General features: G+C 40.8%; 2 protein-coding genes across 3 annotated transcripts in view; both read right to left on the bottom strand.

Moving 5' to 3' along the window:
* Nucleotides 1-15,778, bottom strand: part of LOC102127036 (NBPF family member NBPF4) — a 635,890-nt gene that overhangs the window by 119,266 nt on the left and 500,846 nt on the right.
* NOTCH2 (notch receptor 2) overlaps nucleotides 1-15,778 on the bottom strand; it is a 190,372-nt gene that overhangs the window by 36,228 nt on the left and 138,366 nt on the right. For both annotated transcript variants that reach the window (XM_005542140.4, XM_005542139.5), the window contains exons 11-17: nucleotides 15,505-15,738; nucleotides 11,042-11,152; nucleotides 6,708-6,900; nucleotides 5,213-5,358; nucleotides 2,357-2,470; nucleotides 634-753; nucleotides 42-194 (exon numbers count right to left, since the gene is read on the bottom strand). In XM_005542140.4, the coding sequence (XP_005542197.2) occupies nucleotides 42-194; nucleotides 634-753; nucleotides 2,357-2,470; nucleotides 5,213-5,358; nucleotides 6,708-6,900; nucleotides 11,042-11,152; nucleotides 15,505-15,738 (1,071 nt within the window). The remainder of the gene's footprint in view (nucleotides 1-41; nucleotides 195-633; nucleotides 754-2,356; nucleotides 2,471-5,212; nucleotides 5,359-6,707; nucleotides 6,901-11,041; nucleotides 11,153-15,504; nucleotides 15,739-15,778) is intronic.

The following is a 15,778-nucleotide window of genomic DNA, read 5'->3' as shown; positions in this document are numbered from 1 at the left end:
CCTTTCTTCAGGGGGGCTTAAGAGCTGACTGGCATACTCACTGGCAAGGCAGTCATCGATGTCCTCCTCACAGTCCATACCACTGAAGCCTGGTGGACATTCACACATGTAGCTGCCCTGGGTGTTATGGCAGAGACCATGGTTCATGCAGGGCTTGGAGATACACTCGTCAATGTCAATGGTACACCTCTGACCTAGGAACACAAGGCCAATAAATGACCTAGTCCTTGGAAGGTGATTCCCACAAAAACCTATGCAGGACCTGAGCTTAAGTTGGGGTGCATGGAGCTATTCCACAAACTGGTTGGTCCCCTACTTTAGGAAGTTTCAGGAAGACTTCTGTGGCCTAGGAAGTTGCTGCCAAGGTGTTAAAACTCCCTGAAGAACGAACATCATGGCTTGAGAGTCTGCGGTAGCAGCCTTCCAGCCGCCAGGGGGCCCCAAAGACACGGACAATGGAAAGGCTTTCTAAGCCATTCCAATTAGCAGCTCCTATGCAAAACCTGTGTGCTCTTGACAAGACAGACAGGCCTCAGAAGACCAGCAGGGCCTTCCACATGATCTGATAACCTGACCACTTTGTTTAAAGCTCAGAAATGCATGTTCTTGGCTTCTCCACACCCATGTTGTTACCTTGCCAGCCAGGAGCACACAAGCAGGTGTAACTCTCAAAATTTGGTGACTCTTTGCAAACAGCAGCATTCTCACAAGGGTTTGGGGAACAGGGAGCCAATACTGTCTGACAGTTCTTGCCTGGAAAGTAAATGACAGAGTTTATGACACATAAACAGGTAAGAAAACGAAAAATTTCCCAAGTTGTATCCCAAGGATGTTCTCTGAATTTAAGTAAGAAGTCCTGATTAAGAGGCTTTGAAAATGGAGAAACCCATAGTCTTTTCAGCATTGGCTCCGATATTGCTAACTGTGTAACCTTGGGCAAGATAGTTAGGGACCTCCTACAACTGTGATTTTATGAACTAGGCCTGTTAAATGTAGTTTTCCTACATTACTATTTCTTTCTTTTTTTTTTTTTTTTTTGAGATGGATTCTCACTCTGTCACCCAGGCTGGAGTGCAGTGGCAAGATCTCAGCTTACTGCAACCCCCACCTTCCAGGTTCATGCCATTCTCCTGCCTCTGCCTCCCAAGTAGCTGGGACTACAGGTGCCTGCCACCACGCCTGGCTAATTTTTTATATTTTTAGGAGAGACGGGATTTCACCACGTTAGCCAGGATGATTGCAATCTCCTGACCTCGTGATCTGCCCACCTTGGCCTCCCAAAGTGCTGGGATTACAGGGTGAGCCACCGCGCCCGGCCTACTATTTCTTCTAGAGGGGAAAAAGTAACAATGTGCTATCGAGTCTTTCAGGTAACACAGTCATGCTATGGTTATTCTGCTACTCTACACAACTTAGCGTCAGTATCAACAGCTGCTATCAACAGCTGAAGACTCCAGGGAAGTAATAACTCAGCCATGCTCCTGACTGCATGCCGCAACCTGATGAAACAGACAGTTATTGTCTATGTTTGTGTTTTGTTCCCTCTGAATGAGGAAAATAGATGAAGAGGAGATAAACAAGCCATAGAAATATAACCAATCACAAGAAGGCAATAATAAGCCAGTAGAAAACAAAGAATAAATGTCCCAAGCACACTCCAAATGTAACACCTGAAACAAAGAACAGCTATGTGGCATGCAGTCACACTCACGTCTTCTCAGTTGTAACAGCCGTCAAAGGGGTGACACCTCTGAGTGAGATGTAGCGGTACTGAATGTGGGAAGTAAAAAGGTCATTAAGAGGAAAAACTTCAGATTCAAAGAGACTTACAGGTAAATCCTAGATGTACCACTTACCTATACGACCTTGAGCAAGCAAGCTCCCTTTGCCTCAGCCTCCTCATGTGTAAAATGACAATAGGAACTTCTACATTGTAGAATTATTGAGGAATACATTAAATAATCCAAAGTACAAAAAGTGCCTGGCACATAGTAAATTACCAATAAATGGTAGCTGTATTATTGAAACTAAGACAAATAGCTAATGTCCTGGAAACGGTCAACTGATAGACAACCATCAGCTATGTGCCTGGTTCCAGTCACATACAATTAAAAATTTTTTTTCTTTCAAATACTTAAGTACAATGTAGGCAAATGACTGTCTACCACTTGCATCTTAGGAGGCCACAATGTTTCCTCAAAGCTCAAGATCCAGTCAGTAAGGGCAGGAAGGACAACTGAGGAGTGAGCCCTTGGAGCAGCACTGCAGCCCCACAGACCTGGGCACTCAGACTCAGGCACTGACAAAGCAAGGCCAAGTATCCCCTCTGGTCCCTGCTAGTACTTCCAGGACCCACCTGTGTATGGCAGCACACAGTGGCAAGTGTAGCCACTTATGTCATCAAAGCAGGTTCCTTGGTTCAAGCATGGATTTGAGGCACATTCATCAATATTCACCTGGCAGTTATAGCCTGTAGACAAAAGGGAAAAACCAAAAACAGTAAAACTTTCTGACAGTCTCATTATCTCAATTTCTAACCAATTCTCTTTGGGGGTAAAAACTGAACACACCAGAAAGTGCATTCATTTCTTCAGGCCACTGAAATATCTGTTCATTCATTTCAGCCCCATGTCCCTGACATACAGTCAGTAAATGACAGCAGTCAATTAGTTGAAAAGATGTATGGAAAAACAGTCTGTTCTAACGGTCTGAAAGCCTAATGCCCCTCCAACTACAAATAACTTCTCAATAATGAAGTTCTTGGTTCAAAAGCTTGTTGCATGATCTATTTATTATTTATTTATTTTTGAGACAGGGGGTCTCACTCTGTCATTCAGGTTGGAATGCAGTTGTGTAATCATGGCTCACTGCAGCCTCGACCTCTTGGGCTCAGCAATCCTCCCACCTCAGCCTCCTGAGTAGCTAGAACCACAGGTGCATGCCATCATGCCCACTTGACTTTTTAAATTTCTTGTAGAGATGAGGTATCATTATGTTGCCCAGGTTGGTCTCAAACTTCTGGGGTCAAATGATCCTACCACCTCACCCTCCCAAAATGCTGGGATTACGGGTGTGAGCCATCACACCCAGCCAATAGCTTGCTGCATGATAAACATAAGCCCTTTGTATATAACATTTCTGGTCAGGAAAAGGGATGATGTTTTTGAATACTTTAATCAAAGCCTCTGGTTTACGCCCATTTTTTCATAGGCACAGTGTCTATCATCCATGTGGTACTTCCTGAAGTTACAAAGCTGTTTTCTCCTGATTCAAGGCATGAAACCTTCTCCCACTAAGAAAAGGATAAAAGGAGTAAAAGATTAGTGGAGATAGCACTGTACCCAAATACTGCACACCTTTGCATCTGCAATAGGGCCTGGCACAGAGCCTTAAAATAGAGAAACTATGGCACTGTGGAAAAGAAAACATGGTCTAGGAATGCAGAGGTACGGGTTCAAGGAGTATTCTGCTGCTCACTGGGCATATAACTTGGGATCTTACCTTTTGAATTTTATTTTGTTCACTGATAAGCAAGTCTCATAAGATAAAGAAATAAAAGTGTTTTGAAATCTACAAGTTTCTTTGCCAATGTAATACAATATATCAGAAAATTAATGGCTGAAATATGGTCTCAGAAAAGTTTCAAGTAATCAAATAAAGTGGCTCTAAAACATGCTGATGTATGACAACAGCATGGTACAATATTTGAGTGAGGAAATCAATGAATAAGTAGACAGATGAGTGCAAATATAATGATTTATCCACACAGGTCTCTTTTGTGAGTTTCCAAGAGAAAACTGATGGTAGAAATACAACAGTGATAACTCAGAAACAGAATTTACCCAACTCCCATGACTATACATTTGTTGGGTAGGCCAGCAGTCCCCCAACTTTTTTGGCACCAGGGACTGGTTTCGTGGAAAACAAATTTTTCCATGATCCGGGGTTGAGGGGATGGTTTTAGGATGATGATTCAAGCATATCCCATTTATTGTACACTTTATTTTTATTATTATAATATTACACTGTAATATATAATGAAATAGTTTTACAACTCATAATATAGTAGAATCTACATTATAATGTAGAATAGGTGGGAACCCTGAGCTTGTTTTCCTGCCACTAGACAGCCCCATCTGGAGGTGATGGGAGACAGTGACAGATCATCAGGCATTAGATTCTTATAAGGAGCACGCAACCTACATCCCCCACATATGCAGTTCACAACAGGGTTCGCACTCCAGTGAGAATCTAAGGCCACCACTGATCTGACAGAGGCAGAGCTCAGGCGGTAATGTGAGTGATGGGGAGTGGCTATAAATACAGATGAAGACTGGCCCCCTCGCCGGCTGCTCACCTCCTGCAGTGTGGCCTGGTTCCTAACAGGCCACGCACAGGTACTGGTCTGTAGCCTGAGGGTTGAGGACCGCCGGTGAAGACCAAAGATGACTAAGTAACTAAGAATATCTCAATGTGTTGAAAGAGTTCTGAACATGTGGATTCTTCCTTGATATTACTACTATCTTAATTACAGTAAGCATAGTATTTTCATTCTACTTTCATATATCTATTTGAACTATTATAGACTCAAACCTGGACCAGGCAGCTTATAATTGGACACTTGGCCAATGCTGTAAAACTGGAGTCTTAACTGTTCATCTCAAATATGACTATTTCAGGTCGGGTGTGGTGGCTCATGCCTGTAATCCCAGCACTTTGAGAGGCCGAGGGGGGCGGATCACCAGAGGTCAGGAGTTCGTGACCAGCCTGACCAATATGGAGAAACCCTGTCTCTACTAAAAATACAAAATTAGCTGGGTGTGGTGGCGCATGCCTGTAATCCCAGCTACTAGGGAGGCTGAGGCAGGAGAAAAGCTTGAACACAGGAGGCGGAGCTTGCAGTGAGCCAAGATCACGTGCCATTGCACTCCAGCCTGGGCAACAAGAGCGAAACTCCATCTCAAAAAAAAAAAAAAAAGAAAAGAAAAGAAAAAGAAAAATTACTATTTCAATAGGTTACCTCACTGCTAGGCTGAAGGTAGAAATTGTATCTATTCATGTTTTATTTCCCAAGTGCCTTAGAAGTTCTAATTGTTCAATATGTTTGTTACATGAATGAATGAAAAGAGAAAAGGAAACTAAGAAGTGAGTCAAGCAGTATGCAACAAAAAGAAGACAGAGCACACACAGAAAGATGTACTTTTGTTTTCACCTTTAAAGCCCTTCTTGCAAGTACACCTGTATCCATTCACCAGATTGTCACAAGTTCCTCCATTCTGGCATGGATTAGAAAGACATTCATTTTTGTCCACTTCACAGTTGATGCCAACCCAGCCTGCATCACAGAGGCACTTATATCTGAAAGAAGACAAAACTTTTTACTATAGGAGGTATATAAATGTACAATTGAGTCACAGAGTGAAATACAGGACTTGGTGAAGAAATGGGGTAAACTGATCTCATTTCTACTTTCATGGAACTATCCTTGCATCACCTTGCACATGGTGTGTACCATGTGGCCCTATCAGGTGTATCCAGTAAAGAAACCTTCTTGGTGCTTTCCTGGCTCACCAAGTTAGTGAAATTACAATGAAATTTCTTATGTAAACAATGGTTTGTACAATATATTGGGCCACTCTGAAGGAAACAATATCATGGATAAATCTGCACAATGTATTTTATTATACATAAAACTAAAGTAAAGCAAACATTAAGATCATTAGTTTTTGGTGCAAAATAGATACCTAGGTTACTATCAGGGACCCTGAGCCACTCTAAGATGCTCCTGGGATATTTCATATCTTAGTCATGCTTTGTTCTGACCTGAAACTTGGCTTCAGAAAGCACCTAGGGTATTCTGCAAGAAAAGGCACAAGAATGAAGGTATTTGAAATGTAAATATAATCTCCAGTTTGAACATCACTAACACCTAGAATGTGATATCAGGAAATGATAGCTTTCTTATCTGGAGAATTTTAAGAAAATGAGAGATGGATAAGGGTGCCTTGAAGGCTGCTATACTCTGAAACAGCAATACTGAGTTAATTCATTTTAAAATAACTATTTACTATTTACTTCTAAACACTTTATTCTTTCATCTTTCAAAGTTTGCAAAGGAAAATGTCCAAAGCCATATCCTATGGCAAACACAGCAAGAGTATAAGAGCGTCTCATGAGACCTAATGTCACTCTATGGTTCTAGAAAATCACTAACACATCACACAAGTCTGCGGGGCTTAAAAATTGCAAATGTTTTATCAGGGACATTTCTAAAGTTGGCTGAAGTGGCCCTACTTCAGAGCACACACTGGCACTGTGACAGAACAGAGCTGAGCTATGTTTAAGCAGGGGAAAAAAAAAACAAAGGCTAGAACATTCTTCAGAAATCATTCCAATAATACATACTAAAAACATAATTGCCAAAGATTCACACAATGAGTCTGGGTTCCTCCCATGAGGTCCTTGCTAATGACCCATATAAGGGAGACATTCCTCCTTATGTTCCATCTAGGTCCTCACTTACGGAAGGGAGGTGCCAGCTTCCATGGATTAAGTGGTAATTCAGAAGGCTTTGATGCAGACTACCAAATCTTCAGCAAAGTTTCAGCTCAAGGTCCCATTTGACGACTTCAGGCTGTCACCAGTACTACAATCCAATTGGCTTAACACAGGTCAATAAGAAGCTATTACATGGGGCAGCTACTCACCCACTGAGACCTCCAGTACAGTTTCCATGGATGCAGGGATTACTCAGGCATTCGTTCACCTGTGAGTAGCAGCTGGGGTGATGGGGCCCCTCAGGGCATATACAGCGGAAACCATTCACACCGTTGATACATGTTGCACCCTTACGACAGGGATTGGAGGCACACTCATCGATGTCAATGTTACATCTCTGCCCTGTGGAGAAGGGGGACAGTGTTATTTACATCCTAAATGCTCAGGAAATAGACCCAGAACTATAAGACACATTATGTTTTCACCCTTCATCTGCTCAGGCCATAAGGTGTTTTGGGGCACCAAATGACAAGATGTAAGGAATTAGATACCCAATAACACTTAATGCCATGCAAAGAAGGAGCAAAGAGCATTGACTTTTGATAATCAAGGAAAGTTAACAAAAGGTTGGAAAAGTGTTATAGCAATTTGGTATTTTCTTTCAACTCAGAAATGGGGAAACTTTACCAGGTTCTAAGAAGAGAACTTCAAATGTCAGCAAAGAAGGCTTCTCTTTTTAATGCTGTCCTGAGTACAACTCAAAGAAGCATTCATTAACATGCTTTGTGCTGGTTTACCACAAATTCATTTTCTCAGTTAGCCTCTTACATTTCTATTTATGGTAAATCCAAATTAACTGGAATGCTTAATGAATGGGATAGTAACTTAATTCAATAATTAAACTGATTGTAAAGAAAAGCTATTTTGTTTTCATTCTTAGAGTCGTATTAATCCATTTTTTTAACCTCAGGAAGTAGAGTCTCAAGGTATAATTTTGTTGTCCTCTGATATTGGAGAAAATAATGCAGATTCCGTCACTTTAGACCTATGGTTCTTAAACTTTAATGTGTAAAATCAACACTTTAAGTTGTTATTTTAAGTGGAGATTCCTAGGCCCTATCACCATAGCTTGCGATGAACAGAATCTAGCAAACCATATTTTTAAAAATGTAGGTGGAGTAAAAACTAGATTTTGAGAAATTCTGTTCTAGACAATTATTACTTATCATCATATAATGCAGATACTGGGAGTAAGTGAAATTGAAGTGGATATGTTGTTCCTCTAAGACATAGCCAAGATTGCTCTTTAAAAAGACGTCTGTTATAACCTTGATATTTCTTAGGCTGAATAAAGTAACACGGGCAGTTATACAAGTGTTTCAATTTGCTACATTTTGAGTAACTGAGATTTAACTATAAATTCCAAAATGATATGAAATGTCAAAATTACCTATAATTCTATAAATGAGTGGGATCAAGCAACTGCTATGAATTTATAAATTTCAAAGAATACAATGTTCTGATTCAGATTTTGAAAACATGCATTTTTCTCATTTAAGAAAGAGCAATCCTGTATTTAGAACAGGACATTCCAGATGAAATAGATACCCACTCCTATGAAGTATGAGTATTCACATTTTTTCACCCTCCATTGCTCTCTAAACCATTATTCGTGGTTCTTGTGGTAAAAACCCATAATCTGGAAGTGGCTGCTGTTTTCCTCTTAAGTGTTTTATTAATAGCTTATTTTTAAATACTATTTCCTTGGCCTCAACCACTGGTTCTTTGAGATGTTTGTCAGTGGCACCAAAATATGAACCAGAGCTCTTCAACCACACAGTTAGCCTTGGCCTATAATATAGTGGAGGATGACAGGAAAAAGCCTTTCTCATTTTTGGCCTTTTCTTGGAAGCATCTCCTCAGAAGCCACTCCTCCCAAGTTTTCTTTGTTTGCTTTTAAACTCTTTGCAGAATAAATTTTCAAGCCATCTTTACCTGAAAGTGTTAAATGCATTCTACTATGTTGATTGACAGCTGTTCCATCAGCAAGGTCCTACCCTCAAGGAGTTTCCACTGAGCATCAGAAAAGTCCAGTGGAAGGCCAAGCAATTTGTTGGGCTAACTGAAATGAGAAGTTACCCAGTGTTTCTTCTGACTCAGGTACTCAGTAAATTGGTGCTTAATAAATGAAAACATGGTATAGTCCACACTTCAGAGTCTGGATTAGCTAGCAAAAGTGCTGTATTTGAGTCCCCTTCATTCGTTCATTCAGCAACATTCACTGAGTGTTTCCTGTGTGCTAGACATTGCTTTAGACACTTGCTATAAAGATGATTAAATGAGGTCTCCACCTTCTGGGAACTCACAGTCCTCACTATGCAAATCACTGGCAGGCCATGAGTATATACATCAAGGTCTGTCTCTCAGTTGCCTTATTTGTTAAATGGGGATAGTAGAACTTCCTTTCTGGATTGTTATGAGAATTCAGGAAGATAATGGGTATGAAGGTGCTTTGTAAAACTGAAAAGCAGTTTATAGAAGTATCACATAATTCCTTACCTTCCCCCATTTAAAAAGGTTCTAAGAGAACAGATAACTTAGTATTAAAACAAACAAACAAAAATATCCTTTAAAGCTGTCAAAGCTATTGTTAGAATGATATGGGAAAAATATATTAAAACAAGAGCAAGAATAAAACTCCTTACATTTACCACTCATGAGTATATACCACAGTCATCTCTGACGTTTTCAGCAGCTCATTAAAAAAACCATCTCAGACACAGACAACAGTTCCATGAACAGGGGACCACCTAGTAACCAAAACATTCCATTTCTTGCTTATAAGGTTTCATGCTACACCTTAGGTTTATTTTAGAATATATTTAGCCTATGTTCTCCCTTCTTGACCTTTCTGGTTTGCTGAATGTTAATAAGAGAAAGAATATGATTCATTGGCATTTTGAAAAAATGAGTCCAGTAGAAGCCTTACATAAACACACACACACACACACACACACACACACACACACACACACACACACTACAACAGGCCCCTAATCAGGATGTCCAGTGTTGTGGGAATGAGCATGGGCTCTGGGGTCAGATTGCCTGGGATATAATTCTGGCTGCTGTGCACTGGTAACATTACTTAACCTCTCTGTGTTCTCAGTTTCTTATAAATTCTGTAGGTATTCTCAACAGCAGTGACAATTGAGACTAGGCACATAGTGCCTAGTTCAAAATTAGTTCTTCATAAATGTTACCTATTCTCTTTGTATTACCCACTTATCAACAATGTGCCTATTATCCTATCTAGCAGGGATTTCTGTGTATTCACTTGACTGCCATTTGATCTTGGAGTCACAAGTTTCAGGATGCTGAACATCAGGCTACTACAGCAGCACTGGGCATTGGGCATGACAGTTTTCATCAGATTTGGCTTCTCAGTGATCTTTCACTGAACAGGGATCGCTGTGACCCATTTGGGCTGCAAACTTTCCTCTCTAATGTCCACAATCATACCAAATAGGAGAAATTCTTGTGAAATAGAGAACAAAGTACACTCCTGGCAAATGAATGGTGGACATTCACTTCGCTTTGCTCTGGCTTTTTGCAGACTCTATCAAAAACTTTGAAGGGTGTTTCACATTCGGGTACAAACAACCACATGGAAATTATTAAATGGTAACATGTTAGTGGCTGCTTCTGTGTGTCACTGTCCAGAAAGAACAGAATGTACAGTGTGTGCCTTCTGATGATGCCAATAAGAAACTCAGGTGTGTCAGTGAGGGGCCTCAGGTTTCTGCAGTAGTAGCCTCTAGCACTTTTTGATCAGGAGGGTAAAAGACAAAGTTAATATTAACAAATAGAAGATGTGTGTGTGTGTGTGTGTGCGCGCGCGCGCGTGCGCATGTACACGCACATGTGTGTATGTGTAAATGCTTAGGCTGTTCATACTTTAAGAGGAGTTACATTCAAAATTCTTCTTGCTATTTACTTTCTTCCTCCTGGGCAGAAATATCTCTCTCATGCTACCCCAATTAGGGAGGTCTCCTCAAGCTCTGACCTCATCTAACAATATTTCAGAGAAGGAAGTACCCAGAAATAAGCATTCAGTATTTTCATAGAATTCTACCTTGAGTATGTCAAAGAGGAAGTACCCAGAAACAAGCATTCAGTGTTTTCATAAGATTTTACCTTGAATATGTCTTTATGGAAGGCCTTGACTACTACCTGTAGTCAATAAACATAGCTTTGGAAGCAATATAACTCAAGCAAAGCAAAGGCAATTTATGGTCTGTCTAGGAATTATTTTCTGGTAGCAATAAACATATAATCTAAAAACTCTAATTAATGAAAAGTATGTTTCAGTTTAGAAAAGGTCTGTGAACAGAAAACTGATCTAGAAAAGCAGAGAAACAGACTACTAACCTTCCAGAGAGACAAAGAAATAGGAAACACTTGAAAAGCAATATTCCTTTGGATGCTATATTCCCAAAGTGATAAGGCTGAAGGAGGGGCCTTGCAGTAAAAGGAGCTTTACCTGTGAATCCTGGTGAGCAGACACAACTGTAGCGATTAATGCCATCCATACAGATTCCATGGATACAAGGGTTACTTGCACAGTCATCAAAATTAATTTCACAATTAACCCCTGGAAGAGAAAACCAAAGGGAAACCATTCAATATTACCACAGAAATACTAAGGCTTTCTGCTTGTGATGCAGCAACGTGTAAGAAATCTAAGGTGAATTCCAGCCAACCCCGGACAGAATAAAGCAGCAGTTCTCAAAATGTAGCCCACTCTTTCAGGAAGATATAGAGGTCCAAAGGATTTTATTAATCATACTTAGCCATCATCTTTCCTTTTCACCGTGCTAACATTCAAACTGATGGTGCAGAGGCAATGGGGTGAAATTGATCGCATCAGCATGAATCAAGGCAGTAGAACCAAACTGTACTATAATTATTCTACTGCTCACCTCCATGTGCCACAGTTAAACAAGCAAAAACACCAGTTTCACTCAAGAGTGGCTTTGTTGAGGAAGTTAAAATTAGAAACTTTATAATTTTAATAAATCTCGAACCTTGAGTAATGTCTACTACTCCATGTGATGAAATAGAAGTATACATAAAGCATTTCTGTGGCATGCCAAGTATGAAAGTTGTCTCCAGGAAGAGCTATACTGCTATTGTTTGAGCTGTGCGTTGAAATAGCTGCTTTCTTCATGAAACCACATTTTAATTGAAAGAGCAGCTGACAAGACAAACCAGGGTGAATCACAATTGAGTATTTAGCAAATATTAAGTGAAAGCAGCAAGCCTGTCATTTTGAGGAAAAGTAAATTAACAGTATTTTTGCCAAAGATAAAACTTAAGCTTTTGAATCAAAATTAGAATTTTGGAATTTTTATCTATCACAGTGAGCTTGACACTGCCTGTCAGTATTACAGGCTAAATTTCAGGATAAATCTTGAGTCTAGTAACTTCCTCCTGAGGTAAGCTGCCTTATTTTTGCTCTGCTGCCCAGATGAATGGAAGAGTTTCGTTATATTAACAGTATACAATCATTATTGCTACCATTATTTGTAAAGAGATATTTGTGAAATATATTTGTAATATATTTTGTAATATATTTGTAATATATTTCACAAATATCTTTTTACAAATAATGGTAAGGATATTTTTTATTTTTGTATGAATTAAGTGATGCTTTCTGAGTATCATACAATAATATTTTGGTAGTTTAAAAGGACTAAAAATAAAAACTGGTAATGAGAATAAAACAAAACAAAACACCCAGGATAAAAATGCCATACTTGTGATTCACTCATACTTTGTTTTTCTTTTTTTTTTTTTCAGAGACAGGGTCTTGATCTGTCACCCAGCCTGGAGTGCAATGACAAGAGCACAGCTCCCTGCAACCTCAATATCCCTGGCTCAAGCAATCCCCCACCTCAGCTTCCCGATTACAGGTGTGTGTACCACTTTACCTGGCTATTTTCTTTTTTTTTAAGAGATGAGGTTTTGCTATGTTGCCCACGCTGGTCTCAAACTCCCAGACTCAAGCAATCGTCCCACCTCGGCCTCCCAAAAGGTAAGGTATACACCTGTATGTATACTTCATACAGGTATGAGCCACTGTGCCCATACTCTGCAATAATGTTTATTAATAATAATTACTGAGGAACAGTTTATTGAGCTCTTACTATGTGCAAAGTACGCTGCTTTGCCTGTCACGTAAGTTTTCTCTAACCCTGTCACCCAACCTGCATATTAGTCTGTGTTACACCCATTTTATAGACAACAGGGCTGACATGCACAGTGCCACCATTAGGGCAGGAAAGCTGGGCTCTGTACCCTGTTTGTGTGGCTCCACAGCATCCTCTTTCTGCCACACTGTACTGTCATTCCGTGATTAATGAGGCTATGCTGCCTAACTAGCCATAAATGAGGGAAAGATTTCCATATTCCCCGCAGAGAAGTGGATATCTTTAGGAGATGTTTCTAACCTTTGACTGACAAACCCCCTTTACCCTCAAACCAAGACGGCAGCACCCCCTCCCAATGAAGCCCTGATGATCCAATGTGACTCTAGCCCCCTGTCCATTGTGTACTTGAGTAGGAAAAGACACCTGGATCAAGCCAGGCCAATGAGATTCTCTCATTACAACACTGAAACACAGACTGTGTGACCTCTGGTCTAAAAATGCCCAGTTTCCTGTTATTTTCTCCAAAGCCTTATTATTCAATTGCTTGGAATCTATAAGAGGCTCTGGGTGCTTTAGTTAAGCTCTGTTTCTTTGTTTTGTTGTTGTTTATTTTTTGTAAATGATGACTTAAGCTAGCTCAAGTTGGTCTGTTACTTGAAACACAAAGAAACTTACTTAAAACTTTACTATCATAAAAGCACAGATGAGAGAAGGCACTGAAAGTAACTCTGGGTAGTATATCTCACTTTAAGTACCCAGTGACTGACTACCACAATTTTAGCTGGCAAATTGTAAAATATTCTTCCACCCACTCCCCTATCCGAACACCAAACTACCAACTTAGGCCATATAAGTGGAACAGGAATTCTTACTCTAGAACTTGAGACTATTCATAATGCCTCGTTTAATGGATTTTCCACCCAGGTCCCTGACACATGCCAGCTCTTTCTCCACCCATTACAGACCAACATTTTTTTAAATGTTGTCTGACTGTTGCTTGCTTTAATTCTCCAAATAACTGCAGGAATGTCTTTGGCAGGTTCTGACAGATTCTGGGCCTTCCTTTCCATGCTGCCTACAGATCACTCATATTGACTTCTCACCTTCTCAGTGACAGCTACTTACACCATACCCTCTCTGTCCTCCCCAGAAAACACCTGATATATCCTGATATAATGATATAATCCCAGAGAAAACAAAGTGCTTGCCAACCCACCACTCACCCAGGTTTCCAGTATGTTTACTATGATGGGAATGATAGCAAAGTCTAAAACAGCCCCTCCATTCTAAAGGCATCCAGTCAATTGCTTGTAAATCTCTCAAATTTCTTTTCCTACTATAATTTCTCATGTCTGAGGAACAGCCCGGAAGCAAATTGCTTTTGGAAGTTTTCACAAAGATCTATTCAGCCCTTTTAGTGAGTTATCTAAATGGGGGAGGGAAAGGCATTTTCAGCTGTGACGGCATGGGATGTTTTTCGTATGCTTGAGCAATTCAAAAAGGACTTTGTTTTCAAACTTGGCATGTATGAAGTCTTGGATAAAGACCAGAGCCTTTGACAAGTTTGAAGAAATGGATTTGGAAACAATAAAAGAAAATGAGGGCAGCTAACTACCTTCTCCACCTCTGCTCTCTACATAGGTCATTTTCCTTACATCCAGAATGAGTTCTCAATAAATCACTCCTTTATATTGGCAGGTTTCCTTCTAACAAAGGCACACATTGGTTAATCTTCCACTAATACATTTTCCTTTGATCTGGAACATAAACTTCTCTGTCCATTAACCATAGTTATGACCATGATCATTCATCTAATAAGTAAAACAGAACCATTCAAACCTGTGAGATGCTGCTCCCTGAGAAAATAATACCCCATTCCCCCAACAAGGAGCAGCATGTCCTCACGACCAACAAGGAGTCATTTAACCAAGGCCAGAGAACAATGATGAACTCTGAGGACAGGAAATGACAGCTCTGCGTTCTACTTTAGTTACTGTGGTGTGTTGCAAGGTATCTCCTCTTCCTTAGAATCCCCCAAGATGGCTAAGGCCCCACCAGAGACAAGTGACTGAAGAAACATGACACACTAAAAAGACTGAACTGTGAAAGAGAAAATACACTGAAGGAAGGGAGGCAGGGCGGGAGGAAGGGAGGCAGGGCGGGAGGAAGGGAGGCAGGGCGGGAGGAAGGGAGGCAGGGCGGGAGGAAGGGAGGCAGGGCAGGAGGAAGGGAGGCAGGGCGGGAGGGAGGGAGGGAGGGAGGGAGGGAGGGAGGAAGGAAGGAAGGAGGGAGAGAGGGAGGGAGGGCAGGAAGGAAGGAAGGAAGGAAGGAAGGAAGGAAGGAAGGAAGGAAGGAAGGAAGGAAGGAAGGAAGGAAGGCAGGCAGGCAGGCAGGCAGGCAGGCAGGAAGGCAGGCAGGCAGGCAAGAAAGCAGGCAAGAAGGACTGAATTTATTAATCTGGGTGGGGTGGAACTTAAAGAAAAAAAGATAATATAGCCACAAAAAAGAGGGTTTTCAATTTTAAATAATTAATTTTAATTTTTGAAGTGGTATGCCTCTATTTAACAAAACACACACACAAAATCATCAGATTGGCAGAGCTATTGTCTCTGACTTCTCCACTGGCTAGGGCCATCTGCCTTGAGACATTTATGTTTGTAGCTTTGGCTGTGCTTCTCAGAATTAGGACTGTTTTTTAGGTATCTGAGCATATGCCAACCGTCTGAAACATCCGTGTAAATCGATCTGAGAAACAGTGAAAACCCCATACCAAACATAAACGGAGTGGGCTTACCTGATGTGCCCGGCTGGCAGTTGCACTGGTAGCCATTGACCAGGTCGATGCAGCGACCATCGTTCAGGCAAGGGCTGCTATAACATTCATCAATCTGGTCACTGCAGATGGCGCCCATGTACCCAGGATTGCAGATGCAGGTGTAGGAATCAATACCATCCTGACACTGACCATGGTGGCAAGGATCGGGGTCACAGTTGTCAATGTTCTCCTCACACAACACACCAGTGAAACCTTTGGAAATAATTTTATCAAGGATTCTCAAAAACCACGG

Source organism: Macaca fascicularis, chromosome 1 (assembly GCF_037993035.2).
Source record: "Macaca fascicularis isolate 582-1 chromosome 1, T2T-MFA8v1.1".
NCBI lineage: Eukaryota > Metazoa > Chordata > Mammalia > Primates > Cercopithecidae > Macaca > Macaca fascicularis.
The sequence above is the reverse complement of the archived record's forward strand: the minus strand, read 5'-3'. Positions and strand labels throughout refer to the sequence as shown.